Source organism: Hyla sarda, chromosome 3 (assembly GCF_029499605.1).
Source record: "Hyla sarda isolate aHylSar1 chromosome 3, aHylSar1.hap1, whole genome shotgun sequence".
NCBI lineage: Eukaryota > Metazoa > Chordata > Amphibia > Anura > Hylidae > Hyla > Hyla sarda.
Genome location: NC_079191.1, coordinates 191434787 through 191452758, shown reverse-complemented (window position 1 = coordinate 191452758; position 17972 = coordinate 191434787). Strand labels below are relative to the sequence as shown.

At 38.9% G+C, this 17972-nt stretch overlaps 1 protein-coding gene across 2 annotated transcripts in view; it reads left to right on the top strand.

The window, feature by feature from the left end:
* Window positions 1-17972, top strand: part of BMP5 (bone morphogenetic protein 5) — a 195899-nt gene that overhangs the window by 128986 nt on the left and 48941 nt on the right. For both annotated transcript variants that reach the window (XM_056565753.1, XM_056565752.1), the window contains exon 3: window positions 4901-5049. In XM_056565753.1, the coding sequence (XP_056421728.1) occupies window positions 4901-5049 (149 nt within the window). The remainder of the gene's footprint in view (window positions 1-4900; window positions 5050-17972) is intronic.

The following is a 17972-nucleotide window of genomic DNA, read 5'->3' as shown; positions in this document are numbered from 1 at the left end:
TACAGCCCTTTATATAATAGGGGACTGGACTAAGCTCATTGGTCAGCAAACCTGTAAGTCCTGAACCCAGTGAACTCTGGGTACATCACATGGCCCAGTAAGGTCCTTAAACAATTATACATCACATTACCTGGGAAAGGTCCTATACATTTATATTTCCTGTACATTCAATAATATATCATCATAATTTATATGAGGCGACCAGGGGTATGCCCTGCAGGAGAGCCCTATGGAAATGGAGGGACTCTGGCTGAGGGGACTTTAGACAGGGACAGGACCAGGTCCTGTACTGGGACACCACATATATATATATATATATATATATATATATATATATATATATAATAACTCACTGTGTTCCTGTTGTTTCTACTACATTGCTATTAAAATCACACAGCTTTCAAATTAATACAAAGATAGTGGAATAGATATTTGGACTTTATGACTTCTATGCATATACTTCAGACATCCTTGGTACAGAGTGTGTTAAAAAAGAGAAACTCATCTAAAGTCCCCACTATATCTTTCATTCCATTCACACTACCATCAGGAGAATGGGACACAAGCCTAAATATTGGCCCTTGATGTAGGAGTTCCCTAAAAAAGGTATATATATATATATATATATATATATATATATATATATATCAGGTAGCCCTTTGGGGTGTATGGTAGTGGTGGTATGGTATCGGTATGTGAGGGGTTGATGTTAACCCTATAGTTCGTGACGCCAGGCTAAGGGCTGGTATGCTGAATCAGTGTTCCGGCCTATCGCCGCCCTTCCCAGTAACGATAGGTGCATGAAATGACTGAAGGTCCACAAAGAGATTGAACTTGAACGTGAACAACTTTACTGAAGTGCTTGCAATATCCACGGCACAGTAACAGTCTCATATAAACAGTCCTTAGGTTACTTAGAGACTGACAGTTGTTGTGGACCTTGAGTTAGTTATTCAGTCTCTGAATTTAGGGAGAGATTTGCAAATCCGTCCGGATTTAGGGGAGTTATTAGGTTAGGTGATGCTGCAGAGTGTTTGGGAATTGATACACTCTATAATCAGATTGTTCAGCCGTCTTCGCAAAGCTCAGGCCTAACTCACTGCGTTAGTTGCTGCGCAGATCCTTCTCTCATGACAGCCCACGAGGTAAGAGAGAGCAACATGGCCGCCGTTCCCTTATATGGGCAGGGGGCGGGGCGAATCTGATTGGTCCGAACATCTGCCATTCACCATTACATGGTGTAATGGGATTGCTTACGTCACAGGGCCTCCAAAGGTCCTTAAGCCTGATACCATAGAGTTCACCGAGTCAGATGACCCGCAGGTCCTGCAATGCTATGGAAAAAAGTAATTAACCATACATATTGGTACCGTATAGAATGCGGTATCGGGACACCACATATATATATATATATATATATATATATATCTCTATGTGTCTCCATGATAACAGTCACCAAATAAACCATGTATAGTCTGATCCTTACAGGGATACTCCGGTGAAAAACTTTTTTTTTTTAATCAACTGGTGCCAGAAAGTTAAACAGATTTGTATATTACTTCTATAAAAAAATCTTAATCCTTCCTGTACTTATTAGCTGCTGAATACTACAGTGGAAATTCTTTTCTGTTTGAAACACAGAGCTGTCTGCTGAATCACGAGCACAGTGCTCTCTGCTGACATCTCTGTCCATTTTTAGGAACTGTCCAGGGTAAAAGGAAATCCCCATAGCAAACATATGCTGCTCTGGACAGTTCCTAAAATGGACAGAGATGTCAGCAGAGAGCACTGTGGTCATGATGTAAGCAGAGAGTTCTGTGTTCCAAAAAGAAAATAATTTCCTCTGTAGTATTCAGCAGCTAATAAATACTGGAAGGATTAAGATTTTTCAATAGAAGTAATTTACAAATCTGTTTAACTTTCTGGCACAAGTTGATAAAAAAAAAAAATTATAATAAAGTTTTCCACCTGAGTACCCCCTTTAACTTTTGCTAAAAATCCATCTTGAAAATCTAGAAAGACTATTACAGAGGGAATACTGCTCAAAATGTCTCAAGAGAAGAACAGAGACAGAGTGAGACAGAGACAGAAGGTGAGACACACACAGAAGCTGATGAAAGTTCTACTTTGTTTTATATCTCTCCCTGGTGCTTCATTCACAGTTTACACCCCTCAGTATGGCTCTATAATATCTTCCATGCTACCATTTCTGAGGGAATGCTATAGCGATAAAGGGAGCAAGATCCTCTGTTCTATGTGTGTGCATGGTATTAGGGATATCATAACAGCCAGTCTTTATTCACTAAATTAGGGATAACTGCTATGTAGAGATGGAGCCTGAACGGGGATAACACATTCTATTTAACAGCTGTGGGGAAAGATGGATCAGTTGCTTTAGCAATGCAATTCTACTTTATGGGAACAGGGAGACTTTGACATGAATCTAGAAGTAAACTCTTGTTAGTACACCCTACATCATGGGAATTCTGAGTGCTATAGTAAACAGGATATAGTTATGCTTGTTTACATTCAATAAGTGCAATGTGTGCTAACAGTAATTTCCATCACTATATCCTCAAAGTCCACAAATATCTACTATTATCTAAGTCTTGTTTTATGACTATCCTGATTCGTATAAGATCCAAAATAATGAATCCAAAAACTTTATTTACATTCTTTATCTCTACTATATGTTTAAAGTTGCATATTTAATTTAATGATGGTGGGAATCGCTCTTCCTAGGTCCAGGTCATGTTTTAGTAAGATTCTAGAGAACAGCTGTTAATTTCACTAGAGAGGGAGCAGATTTGATGATGTATAAATGTACGGAACAGTGAAATTATTTTTTAATCACTAACAATTTCTTAATACAGAGTGGTTCCAGAATTTTCATCGAAAGACACAGATTGGGGTTTATTTACTAACGTGATCCTGACTCTTTTTTGTTGGGTTTTGCACCCAAATTGTGTCGCACGTTCCATGTGACACAATTTGTGTCCAAAAAAACAAAACCCTCCATTTTACAAGAAAAATCTGGAAATGGGGCGTGGTCACATGAGAAAGTGGGCGTGGTCCCGATAAATGGGGCATATGCCTGACAGCTTTGAAAAATCCAAACATATTTACTAAGGTTTCCACAGAAAATGTGGTGGATTTGAGCTGGGAAAAACCGACAGATCAGAACAGTAAAAAAAGCAAAACGTAGGGAAAAGTGCAAAATGTAGGGAAACCTTAGTAAATATCTTGGGAAAATACCTGTCGGAAATCAAAACTCACAAAGAAAACTACACTCCACTCTTAGTAAATAGACCCCATGATCTATTATATTATGGTATATTTTTCATGGAACAGTGTTTATAGGAGGTATATACAATCAGTAAACTCCTATTTAACATTGCACTTATTGTATAGATTTTATAGATTTAATACTCATAATAAAGGTTGTAATAAATTTGCAAAATTTAATTTTCATTTAAACCATAATAACATTTAAGATAAATGTGTCTCTTATTCATTTATGTGATAAAAAGTGTTTGCTTTTATAGTTAGAGTGAATGATGCTGTTTTTTACAGTGTATCTTCTTATGTGTATACTATTTTACAGTATAGTTTATTAGTAAAATTATACAGGTATTCTGGAGAGTTTTCATTTATATAGTGTCTCAGGGTGAAGTCATATAGAAACAATAAACAGTATATACATACTTACATTCTTTGCTCTCCTGCTGCTGTCTTGTTGTGCCTATGTCGGCACAAGAAGTTTTTCTGAGCTACCTAAAGCAGAATTGGCCTGCTCAGCCAATCAGTGGCTGGGGTGGGACTTCACTTTGCCCACTAATTGGAAAGGTCCTTGTGCTGGCACAGAAGCAAGTGCAGCGTTATGGGGACTGACGTCGAAACATCAGGGGCAGAAGTGGCAGGAGAGGGAGGAGGGTAAGTATAGATTTTCTTCTGTTTAACTGCTACCCAAGCACAGTCAAACTCTTCAGACTCCATTTTTTTAAATATAGTCTATGCTTAAAACAGACACAGAAAGTTAAAGGAGATATCCAGTGGTGAAAAACTTATCCCCTAAGTTTCAGATCGTGGGGGGTCCGACTGCTGGGGCCCCGACAGCCGGTTGGAAGGGGGCGTGTTGACCACTGCACGAAGCGGCGGCTGACATGCCTCCCTCAATACAACTTTATGGCAGAGCCAGAGAGCTGCCTTCGGCAATCTCCAACTCTGCCATAGCGATGTATTGAGGGGGCGTGTCGGCCGCCACTTCATGCGGTGGTCAACATGCGCTATCTGGCCAGCGAGCCGGGGCCCCATACAGAGAGATCACAGGGGGCCCCAGTGGTCGGACCCCCGCTATCTGAAACTTATCACCTATCCTTAGGACAGAGGATACGTTTTTCACCGCTGGACTACCCCTTTAATGTAAATATGCCCTGCTCCAGCTGGGAGTCTATGAGGAAAGGTGAAATGCCATAACCACATATGGCATTTTTATCTTATATATTTGTTCACCCTTTGGTGATGTTTTTAGGTTCAATAGCAGTTTTTCTAAATTACAGCATACTCTGGGTATAGCGATTCCCCCCCCCCCCCAAACATGGTTGCATTGTTCTTAAGTAAAACACCAAATAAAAAGGACTATATAAATACATACCATTTAAAAAAAAATGGACAGTTTTTTATTGCCCCCCCCCCCCCCCCCGAAGAAACAATAAAGGCACCTATTATAGTGTTTTAATGGGTGTCCCTGTCACTAGATTTATTTTGTCCTCAAGTAGGGTAGAATAAATCTGATGACAGATTTCCTTTACACCACTGAAGCCGTGAAGGCAGCTTTGTCCTATTATACAGTCTCTGACAACAGAAGTGAATATGATTTTTTTCTTTTGCTTTATTCTAGGGATGCAGACCTCTTTTTATTAGACACTCAAAAAGTTCCAGCATATGAAATTGGATGGCTGGTGTTTGATATTACAGTAACCAGTAACCACTGGGTTATAAATCCACAGAATAATCTGGGTCTACAACTATGTGTTGAAACCTCTGATGGTAAGCTACGTTATGTATGATGAGTAAAACCGAGGCTATTACGAGCTATTGCTTTGTTTCTCATTTAATAACTGTATGGACTGTTGTTTGCCATAGCTATGTCATTTTGCAATGATTAAATAGAGGGGGACTGTACATGAATAATGTCTAAAACAGTCCAAATGTTGAATGGATTATATCCGTGTTTAAAAAGTACCTCTCATAATCTTGTTAAATTTTATAATCCTCCCAGTTCACTGCCCCCATCATGATAAACCACACCCTGCCTTTATTTTTATTAATTGTTAGTTTTCTACCTTGATATTGCTCTGTATTTTCTGCTCAGTCTCAGTTAGATTCACAGACTGGGAAGGGGCATTACCCAGCAGGCGTGACATCATCTGAAGCCATACAGGGGAGAACTTCCTCCCACACTCTGCTACACACAGCCCAGAGCAGTTCAGTGTGTGAGATGAGCTCTGATTGGATAAGGCTGCACACACCACCCCTCTGCATTTCCTGATTTTGGACTTCTGCCAGACTCCAAAGTCTGTGAAAAAGATGGGGGAAAATGTGTTCTGAACAAGAAGGGAGAAATCTAGTGGAAGCCTTTTTAAACACAAATAAAACATAGAAAATGTATTTTTTTTTTAAACAAAGTACATTAGAAATATGTTTTAGTTACCATAAGGAGTGCAATAGCAACAATGTGTTTTAATGAGAGTTCCCATTTAATTTTAATATATTTCTCATCAGATATATAAACCTTTTAAGTTGATATTCCTGATTTTGCTTGTGCTTTATTGTTTATGGATTACAAGCTTTGACTAACTTTTTAGTAAGACATTTCATAATATTACTAATAGCACCGTTATAAAAATAAATTCATTTTAACATGTGTTGTACAAAGCTGTGTATAAAGAGCCTGGTGTAGTAGCCCTCCTTGTGCCACAGTGTGGTGCTACTATATGGTACTGTATTTTGCCCTTGAAGCAATGATTCTAGGAGAGAATACCTTCCTCATACATCATGCCTGTAATAGAGAAAATTAATCAATTTAGCTTTGCTTTTGATCAGTTACAAATGAATTGTATTTTATAACCTCTGTTAGAATCCGAAGTCCTCTGTTTAGTTTATAAATTGTTCACGTTGCCATATTACATGTCTGTGTAGTATGGTCATGTGCAAGAATTCCCCATAGAAATGAAAAGGAAATGTCATGATTCACACTGTACTGGTGAAATATCCACAGGGACCTTTGATTGACGTTATTTGATAACTGTTAATGGGAACCTTTGTATTGTTAATTCTATGGCACTGTGCCATTCATTTGAAATTTGGCATAGTTGTATACGATGGGTAGTGGAGAGAATGGAACCTCGTTCCAGCATTAAAGTCGCCGAGTTTAAAATCAATGTCATTTAGGGAACATAACAAATGTGATAGATACACTCTTTTTTCCAACAGTGTAACTTATCCTGAACTTATTATAAATGGTAGTTTAGCAGCATTTTTAGAGAAGGGTCACCAACATTCATTAGGAGCTTCTGCCTCCGCCCATATGCTAATGATTGACAGGTTTCTCTCTAACAGGGAGGTCAATATAATTTAGCTCACTGTACTTCATAGAAAATAAAGAACTGTGACATTCACCCATATAGCCATTTTCAATGATGTATTGGTGCTTCATTATTCAAAAGACATCCAAATATGGGCAGATGCCAGCATGACGTTAATGGTAAAATCTATTTTGTGCCATTCAGTGCTTCTTCAAACCACACCCACTCCTAGATGTTACTCTAAATAAATATCCTCTCAATAGTGACCTCATCAAGCCCAGTAATAAACAACTTCCCTTTAGATACTTAAGAAAAACTTTGGTAACTTTGGTTAAGTTAAGTTAAAAATCTATATATATATATATATATATATATATATATATATAAAACTGAATGTGTGTGTGTGTGTGTGTGTGTGTGTGTGTATGTATATATGTGTGTGTGTTCCAGCATCACTTCCAAACAGCTAAAGATATTTACATGAAACTTGGTACACATGTTACCAATATGTCAACAAAAAATATAGGATAGGTAAATTAACCCTTACCCACACCCATTTGCAAGGGTCAGGGTTTTTGTGTCCCATACAAGTCTATGGGAAATATATGTTACTGCATAACTTCCAAATGTCTGGAGATATTTCGATAATACTTGGTCACATGTTACTTAAATGTCCACTAAAAATATAGGATATTTAATTTAACCCTAACCTACCCCCATTTACGAAGGTCAGGGTTTTTATTTAAAGTCCCATGCAAGTCTACAGTAAATGTATGTTTCAGCATAAATTTGTACTGGTGGAGATATTTTGATAATACTTGGTCACATATTACTTATATGTCAAATAAAAATATAGTATAAATAAATTAACTCTAACCTATCCCCTGACATGAAATATGGGGTTTTTGTTTCCAGTCCCATGAAAGTATGTGGGACTTCCAGAACCTTACACCACAAGCTCAGCTCTGCATCTTCTAGTGAGTATGTCAGTCCAGCTTGCAAGCCACACCCTACCCACATGATACACCCCATCCGACAAACCACACCCACCATTTAACCCCTTAAGGATTCAGACCATTTTCACCTTAAGGACGCAGCCAATTTTATTTTTGCGTTTTTGTTTTTTCCTCCTCGCCTTCTAAAATTCTTAACTCTTTTATATTTCCATTCCCAGACCCATATGAGGGCTTGTTTTTTGTGTGACCAGTGACTTCACTCATTTTACCCTAAAATGCATGGTAAACCCCCACAATTATTTTTTGTGTAAGGAAATTTAAACAAAAATCATAAGGTTGCAAATTTGGGGGGGTTTCGTTTTTGCGCTGTACACTTTACGATAAAAAATACATGTTTTCTTTAGTCTCTGGGTCAATACGATTAAAATGATACCCATGCTTACATACATTTCTATTGTTGTACTGCGTTTAAAAAAGTATTCGCCGTAGGGGATCATTAACATTATAGTTTTATAGTTAGGACATTTACGCACGCAACAATCCCAAATATGTTTATTATTTATCTTTTTATAGGTTTTTTATGTATTAATATGGGGAAAAGGTATGATTTAAGACTTTCTTGGGGGAGGGGATTTTTCAATTTTTTTCTACTTTTTTTTAAACTTTTTTTGGGGACTATTTATAGCAGTCATACGATTGCAAATACTGTTCAGTGCTATGCATAGGGCATAGCACTAATCAGTATTATTGGTGATCTTCTGCTCTGCTCTGCTGGAAGGCAGATCAGTGCAGAAGATACAAGGAGATGGACAAAGGCAGGTAAGATGACCTTTATCCACCATCTTGGCTGATCTGATCCCCGCAGCAGTGCTGTGGGCGATCAGATCAGCCATTATAAGTGCCGCACTGCCACAGATGCCGTAATCTGTATTGATCACGGCACCTGAGGGGTTAATGGCAGACAGCGCGATCGCTGATGTCCACCATTACTGCCGGGCCCGCGGCTGCTGAGCACAGGAGCTGTGCTCGTATCATAGCCGCAACGTAATTGTACGGTGCTGTGCGCTAAGAGGTGCTATGCAGCGCCATACATTTACGGCGCATGCCCTTAAGGGGTTAAGCAGCACTCCTTTTATTTTCTACACTTTGTGCATCAGTCTGGCTAACATATCATGCCCACTCCCACAAAGCCACGGCCCCTTCTATTTTCAACTTATAATATCTTCATCATAACTCAGTCCCACCTGAGGACGGGATATAAGGACGGCATACGAGGATGACATGTGAGGACAGGATAAATGGTGGGGATATTAGGACAGGATATTAGCATGGGATATGAGGACGGGATATGAGGACAGGATGTGAGGTCGGGATCGAGGACATGAAATTAGGTTAGGATTTGAGGTTAGGATATGAGGATGGAATATGAGGACGGGATATAAGGACAGGATATAAGAACGGGATGTGAGGATGGGATATGCGGCCAGGATTTAAGGGGAGTGTGTAAGGTTGGAATATGAGGATGAGATATGAGGACGGGATATGAGATCAGGATGTTAGGTCGGGAAATAAGGACGGATATAAGGACAAGATATGAGGTCGGGATGTGAGGACTGGATATGAGGTTGGGATATGAGGACAAGATGTGAGGATGGGATGTGAGGACGGCATGTGAGGAAGGGATATGAGAACACTTTGTTACTTTTCCTCCCCCCACACTCCATATGTCTACAAGAATACTTTTAAATCGATCCTGTCATTTTAACTTTCTGTTCCCTTTGCATCAATTTTCAGTGTCCACCTATCTTCTGTCTGTAGCAACAACCTATTCCTATCTTCTGTCTGTAGCAACAACCTATTCCTATGAGTACCTGGATTAAGATTAACCCACAATTATATACCTCATACCTTATTTTTTTTTAACCAAATAGGGAGTAAAAATTCATGAAATGTGAACCCAGCCTTACACTCACATAAATATTAGGAGGTCCTGCATATGTCCCAGATATATTATACGTTGGCACTCTTGGCCGTCTCCTTTCTCTTATTTGAATAGTGAGAGAATGTACAAATTGTTGATTTCTGTGGACAGACCATTTTCCAGGCCCAAAATATTTCTTAAAGGGAAACTGGCTGCAGGGTCACCCTCACTAACCTGAATATACAGGTAGATAATGCGGGTGATCCTGTTTCTAACACTTTTTCCAGGTAAAAGTCAGTGCAGCCATTCAGGAGATAGTCATCTTGTTGCTCTTAAATGGGTTATCAAGGAAAAAACTTTTTTATATATAAACTGGCTCCAGAAAGTTAAACAGATTTGTAAATTACTTCTATTGAAAAATCTTAATCCTTTCAGTATTTATGATCTGCTGAAGTTGAGTTGTTCTTTTCTGTCTATGTGCTCTCTGATGACACCTGTCTCGGGAACTGTCCAGAGTAGAAGCAAATCCCCATAGCAAACCTATTCTACTCAACAACTCAACTTCAACAGCTGATAATTATTGAAAGGAGTAACATTTTTTAATAGAGTTTTAATAAAAGTAATTTACAAATCTGTTTATCTTTCTGGAGCCAGTTGAAATATAAAAAATGTTTTTTCCTGGAATACCCCTTTAAGTTGATTTCTTCTTATCTTCACTGGGGGCAGCTCCTGCTGTATGTGTATTGCTTTCTCCAATCCCCTTAGGCCAATAACCCTGCCCCTTCTGTGGATAACTCAGTGCCGTTCATGAATATTCTATTCTTCTCTTCTTGCTCATGAAGGGGTGGAGTTATCAACAGAAATGGTAGGGTTAGCAGCTGAAGCAGGTAGTAGAAAGTGATACACATACAGCAGCAGCCACCTCCACAAGAAATTACTGTGTTAGCAACAACATGTATTTCTCATAAATGGATGCACCGATTTTAACCCTGTGAAAAACATTAGAAACAGAGTCACCCACACTATCTACCTGTATATTCAGGTTAGTGTGGGTGGCCCTGTTGGCAGTGTCCCTTTAAGTTTCCAAAGGGGAGTAGAAACCATCTAAAGACAGTAGGAAACACATACCAGATAATTCAAGAGGATTGGAAGCAGATATAGATGTAGGAGGACCCATGAGTTTCCAACAGCCAGTTCTGCACATTTTTCGGACTCTCTTCCCTATAGGGCCCTTGTGCAGGTGCCCAGGTTGCATATATGATATGTCCTCCCCTCTGCTTCAGAGGTTTGTACTCCCTACTCCCTACTTTAAGGAATTGCTCCTGTTTTTGGTAAGGAATTTAGGGATGTTATGTAGATGATAAATGTGCTGCCTGGAGCACTCAGTACATTAAGATAGCATGTATTCTTGTAAGCTAAAAAGTAAAATAAATTAACAGTATACTGTATAATAATGATCCCTAAGAAGCAGGTAAATCACATAAAATATGTACATAATGCCAGGACATCCTCAATCCTTTGCTCCCTAGCATAATATCCTTATTTCAACCCCAGTGACCTAATACTGCTATCATCTCGCTGTCTACTCCAGCAATCAATCTATCATTTTAATTAGAAACAGGCTCAGTACAGAGAGAGGTCAGGAGAGAGGGAGTCCATGCACCGCAGTTCTATGCGATACAGATATCTACATTTCACATGGATCCACCATTTCATATGTTCTCTCCATCTGCTAAGCTTGGTGGCATAGAAATAACTTTTATTAGTCCCCTGATTTACCTTGACTGGTTCACCAGGGTAACAACTGTATGTACTTTGATCGGATGCTCTTCCAGACAGGGAGGTGAGATGACATGCAGTCAGACAGGATTAAAATAAACTAGGATCATAAAGAAGTGTTTTCTTAGGAAAGCTTCAATTTGAAAATGAAGAATGTATATTTTGAAAATTGTAACGATAACAGAATAAAGTATCCCATATAGTAATTGTAGTTTTCGAGGATTACAAATGGAGTAACAAGATTTTTTATTTTTTTTGCCAATGTTGTGCTAGTTAATATATTGAGGCATTTTCAAATGGGGTTTGAAAATATAATACAATATGGTTACTAGATTGCTGGAGATTGGTCAATAGAGTAGAATGCTTTGCTACTTTTCTGATAAGATGATGGACATGATTACAGAACGCTGACTGACCCCATTATATTCAATAAGGTCCATTATATAGTCCCTTAGGTTCCTTTAATGTCCATCATGTCATGGATTCAGTAATGCTGTTTTTTATTTGTGTTTCTTTTTTTTTTTTTACAATGACAGAACAGAAAACTAAAAACCACTAAGCCCTAATATCACCAAATCACTTCACCATCAGACGATAACCACTGCCATTACCACCACATAGTTTGGAAAATGCCAGATAACATTTAAGGTTCTGCATTTTTCCAGCATATTTAACATGTTTTTTCTACCCATAGTGCCCCAAATAATGCCTTTTTTGATGTCCTGCATAGTATGATTGAGTAGGTAAGTGTGTTTATTTGGAAGTATAGTTTGATTGGATGGTAGTTGGTAGGTAATCCCCCCCACAAGGGTAGATGCCCACAGTAAGTAGGTAATCTCCCCCCCTCCTAATAGATAGAAGCCACAATTAGATATGTATTCCCCTTATTAGGCATATGCATGACAGGTCAGACGTTTTTCTAAATGGCAGTAATGCTTTTATATCATTCATATAATGCATATAATACAGATAAGCATTTCATATAATTCATATACTGCAAATAATGCACATAGACAGACCCCACTCCTCATTAACTTAATTGGCAAACTCCCCCTCTTTAATATGTAGATGGGCAGACTCCCTTCAGGGTTTATATAGGCAGAGCTCCCCTCCCTGTAATGTAGACATGCAGAAACCCCCCCCCCCCTCCCAAATGTGGATAGGCAGATGCCACTGCTCATTAAGTTAATTGGAAGAGCTTACGGGTGCAGCAACATGATGAAGTCTGCTGCACTGTGACATAGATGTGTAATGTCCCAGTACAGTACATGGTCCTGCACTACACTTGGCCCTGTCAGGTTGAGTCCCTCAGTGACCTGGGGGCTCTCCTGCAGTGTCTCCCCTGCTGTTACTTTAATGTTATTTATCGTGGTATAAGTATAGTCAGTATACTATAGGTATAGTCAGTATAAAGTTATGTATTTTGTGTATAAGGGGTTAAGGATATGATATGATATGTTGACATGATGTTGTCACATGTCACCTAGAGGGCTGCAGCTTAACACATGACCCACAGCTTGACCTATGGGCTTTAGTACAGCCCCCCCCCCTTTATAAGGAAGGGAGATGCTGCAATCTGTCTCTTCTCTTTCTGCTGAGGACAGCAAAGCACAGACATCACAGACCCTGTGTCCAGTACACCAGACACATTGTCAGTAAGTCATCTCATCTATGTCTGCTGTTTCTACTTAAGTCAAGACACTGATCAAGTCTATTCTAGTTTGCGTGGCTGAACTAAAGTCTATTACAATAACTACAAGTCCCAGCAAGCTGCATGGATCTTTCTGTGTTACTGGTCTACTCTCTGGGATTCTGGCCGAGCTGTAGAGGCTATAACAACTGTCTGACCTCAGTAAAACCTCCATTAAACCATAACCTGGTCGTGGACTCTCATTTCACTGCCTAGCCATTGGGATAGTGGAGATATTGTTTGGGTGGTTCCCGAGACCCAAAAACCACTCTGGCATCACAAACATTAGGGGTTAATAACACCTTGCCCCTGGGGTTAATACCATCTGCCCCATCCACCTACACCGCTACACATCGCGGTCCCACAATTCACCACGGCTCACCACAGATATGTGCTCTCTGCCTTTTGTAGGCACACTCCCAAAGAAACCTGGGATCTTCAAGTACAAGCAGAGGGGTATGGAGCTGTTGGCTCTCTGCTCCCCAGCTCCAATAGTGTCCTAAAGATACACATGCAGTTGTAGGCGGCACACTCCTCCCCCTTACCTTAGATGAGGCAAGGAACTGAGGGTTTTCTACTCCACCAGAGTTTTTTAAGGGATGTAGATTAAGTTAAAAGTCCTGCAGTGGTTTTAGAGGGCCTGCAGTCAGAGGACCAGGTTTACCAATTGCTCAACCCTGTTAACCCCAGTCATGTTTGACTCTTAAAGTCATACTACCTGCAAGAAAAAAAAAAAACTTTTTCTTTTGGCATATTTATGTAGATTGTGACTATTATTTTACCATTATTTTTACCATTTAAATATTTGGGTTTAACATCCTATACAAGATTTTGAGGTTTAATAGCTTTTACAAAATAACTCTTTGTTATATCCACTGAATTACTTGCATGCATACACCAAGGGAAACATATTATAATGCTTAAGCAATTTTGAAATTTTAGACATTTTTTAGCACAAAAGTGTCCACAGGCAAAATATTATTTAGATATGTCAATGTATTTTGACATATCTAAATACTAGTCCTGAACAATATAATGTATTCCAGATTCTGACCAATTATGAACTGAACCTTTAATCAATCACATAATCTATAGTACATCATTGCAAGAGAAATGACCACAATATTGTGAAGACTTTTTTTTATAGTTTGCATTGTATTACATGACAAAAGTTCAGGTATTTATTTTTTTTTTTTTATAAATCACTAGGTAGAATTTGGAGATACAATCTAAATTAATACTTTATTATTAGAAATAAAACATACCAGCCAAGAATAATCTTTGAAAAGCTTAAAGTAACATACTGTTTAACTTACTAAATTTATCAACAGACATATGGTAAATGAAAATATTATTACCATTGGAATTGGAAATTATCTTTAGCTATCAGATTTTATCATATTGGGCTAGTTTTGTTTTGTCCTTCACTTTTATATCTATCATCAGTTTTGACTTTTATTTCTATTTTTATTCCGCTATATTACTAACAAGGAATGTCAGAACAACACAACCCCTTACTTTTGGATTTGTAGGAGATGACTACTCTCGAGTTATTGCCATATTTAAATGCATTTCATTCCTTTGAATCACAAAAAAAATATTCCCTCTAGGCATGCATTTATTTAATGTAAAATATTGTTTTTAAACACTGATCATGAGGATAGCAGCTACGGATTGGGGGAGGGGCTCTTTTTTTTAAATACTTTTTATATTCCCAAAAATGTCATTAAGTGTCCTTTAACAGATTTTGTATATTTTTGTATTGGTTAACTCAACAAGAAAGGAGTTATACAAAGATTGTTGTTTTTAGTGCATGTATATCAAGCTTTAGGAGTTATCCAGGAATAGACAACCAGAGCTAATATCTTCCAAAAACAGCACCACTCCTGTCCTAAGGTTGTGTGTGGTATTACAAGTGGGCTGGAATACTACATACAACCTGATGACAGGGTTTGCACTGTTTTTGGAAGAAATTGGCTCTGGTTTTCTATTCCTGGACAATCTTTTCCGCCTGACTTGGTTAAATGTTCTGGGGTGCCTGTTAGTCCATAAAGCGTCCTAATAAGGTTCTTTTATGTTTTATGTACAAAGTGCTGGATTTAATCAAATTAAATTAAAAGCTTTTTTTGTCAATTTTCTTTTGGAATACATCCCCAAATTCCAAAATCATTCTTCCTTAGACTCATTTGCGAGACAAGCATATTTTGTGCCCAAGACAAAGGCTTCAAAATGCATTATAACTATAGCATTATAACTGTCAGATATCATGGTTTGGGGCTGTTGTTTAAGCCTTGTTTTGTCTATCACTTATTTTGTTAAAGTTTCAGATGTAAATGCTAAATTCAAAAAAAGTATCCTTTTGACCTTGATCTGGTTGGTTTATGTTACTATAATGCAAAAATAAATCCTGAAGAGACAAGTAAAAAACATACATTTCAAATATATTTATACATTTTTCAATAGGGACCTGCTCTTCATCAGCACATTATCAGTCCTTCACGCAGGGAGTTGGTAAATATGGTGAATAACTGAGTTGGTGGCATCTAAAGTATTACCATGGAGGTTATATAGTAAACCGGCTCATATCATAGCTACTCATTAGTTGAAGCAAGCAACCCCATAAATTTGAAGATGAATGGTGCCCTAGGTGCCTACTTTCACCACCCATTGTCCAAGCCCAATCTAAACTTCCAAGGGAAATCCTTAAAATGTTAAATCAAAGGGCACATTTGGGCAATTTCCCAGTCATTCTCAGTGAAATCATGAACATTGTGTTTTTTACATTGTTTAATGTATAATGCGCAAAGGGCGTGCTCTTGAAGAGAGTTCTCTTATTCTCAGCTTGTTTCCTGTATAAAAGATACCCGTCCACAGACGTAAACAATAGGTCAGATTTAAGACTCTCCACCATAGCCAAGACCAAAGAGCTGTCCAAGGATGTCAGAGACATGATTATAGACCTAAACAAGGCAGAAATGGGCTACAAGACTATCGCCAAGCATCTTGGTGAGAAGTTTACAACAGTTGTGCGCTTATTCGCAAATGGAAGAAACACAAAATAAATGTCAATCTCCCTCTGTCGGGGGCTCTATGGAAGATCTCACCCCGTGGAGTTTTAATGATCATGAGGACAGTGAGGAATTAGCCCAGAACTACACAGAAGGATCATGTCAATGATTTCAAAGCAGCTGGGACCATAGTCACCAAGAAAACTATTGGTAACACACTACACCATAAAAGACTGAAATCTAAAGTTCTCACCTGTACATGTGCTTTCTTGAGCAGGGGGCCTTGAGGGTGAAACTGTGTGAAAGATGATATGAACTGCAGGTGACATTATGATTAAGCTAGCTTGCAACTTGTAGCATCCTAAAGATTTTTTTGTGCAAAGTGTATGTGTAGGAACTGCCTGCAGGAAAATATCCATGTGACAGTCTAACTTGCAAGTTCTTTTCATAGATTTGTTATACATTATTCTAGACATGATGCTTGCACCATTTACTTGTTGTCTCTTTTATAAAGCTATGACGCAGACAAAAGTATGCAGCTATGTTTCCCATTTCTAATTTCCCGTTACTGCCAGACTAATAGGACAAGAACAGTCAATGTCTTACTAAAATAGCATAAACTCAGTGACAGCAGAGGTCAAGTCAGGCACATTATTTCACATTTTTTTCTAATGAGATGTTTGTTGTTGGGGAGAATGTACGATAATGATGTTAGCAGTATATTTCAGAAAAAGGATGCGGTTAAAAAGGTTATAATGTTTGTGGCCATTTTATTATGCCGGAACTTAGAAGTCCAGCATGGAAAGTTTATGAAGTATTGCTGAATGTTTTTAGTTAGTATAGTAAGACATGCTGGCAGAGAGGGAGCTCTGTAACAACCAGACAGACCTTCTGTAATTGTTTTACACATACTGTAATATTACATCATGTAGGTCCAGAAAAGATCCTGTCATGTTATTTTCCTATTAGAAATGTATAATTTTTACAAGAAAAGTAATTGATAGCTAAAAGACAGACAGTCGATGGGAACATATCAGGGCTTCTTTGAAAAGAATGACAGAAATGCCTTAAAGAAGCACTGTCATTGTTGAAATCTTTTGATATATTGCAGGAATCATTATAATATGCCATTTCACAATGTACAACTGTTAAAAAAAAACTGTAAATTTTCAACCGGAATAAAAGCTCAAAATAGCCGCCACTAGGGGTCGCCTGTCTTTCCGCCAGGCAGACCAGTCTAGGTTTTGCAACATCCTGGATACCAGCCATAAAGTGTGTCGGTATCCAGTATAGGCGATCCCTGCAGTATCATGTAGAGTGTAATCGCAGGCACGCACTGCCTGTGAATGAGCACAGGGAGTGCGCACACACAGGCAGTGCGCACACACACAGGCAGTGCGGAAAACACTCACGGGCCATACTGGATTTATTGTGTAAACCTCCCCCCTGCCTCTGAGACATGCACCAAGGTTAGTTTCATAGTAATTCAGCCCCTGTAGAGCAGTGAGCGAGGCCTTACCTTTCATGTTATTAGGCGCGGAAGAGTCTGCAGCTGAGCTCTGTGCTGTCTGTCCCTTGTGCTGCAGCAGCAGTATAGAGCTCTGTATTAGAGAGGTGCATTGGGATTGTGCCCCTCCTATGTCTCCTCACCCTGCTATCACCGCCCCCCCCCCCTTGCCATTTTGTGGAGCCCGGGTAGCCTGCCCTGGAGGATTGCTCTGTAGTCTTCTAATACCCCCATGTGTATAAGAATTTACATACACATACATGGGGGGGGGGGGGGTGGATGTGCGGACTGCAAAGCATTGCACCCTAGGGTCTTCTACAGACACATGTGTATAGCAGTGTGTGTGTATGTATATTCCTATACAGGTGGGGTTATGTGCAGAGCATTGCACCCTAGTCTGTACTATTGACCAGGGTGCAATTCTCTGCACATACCCATACATGTATAGGAATGTACATACACCCAGAAAGGAAAGGGTTACAGAGTAGAGAGGAGTGATTGGCTGACTGCTCAGGCTCGCTCCC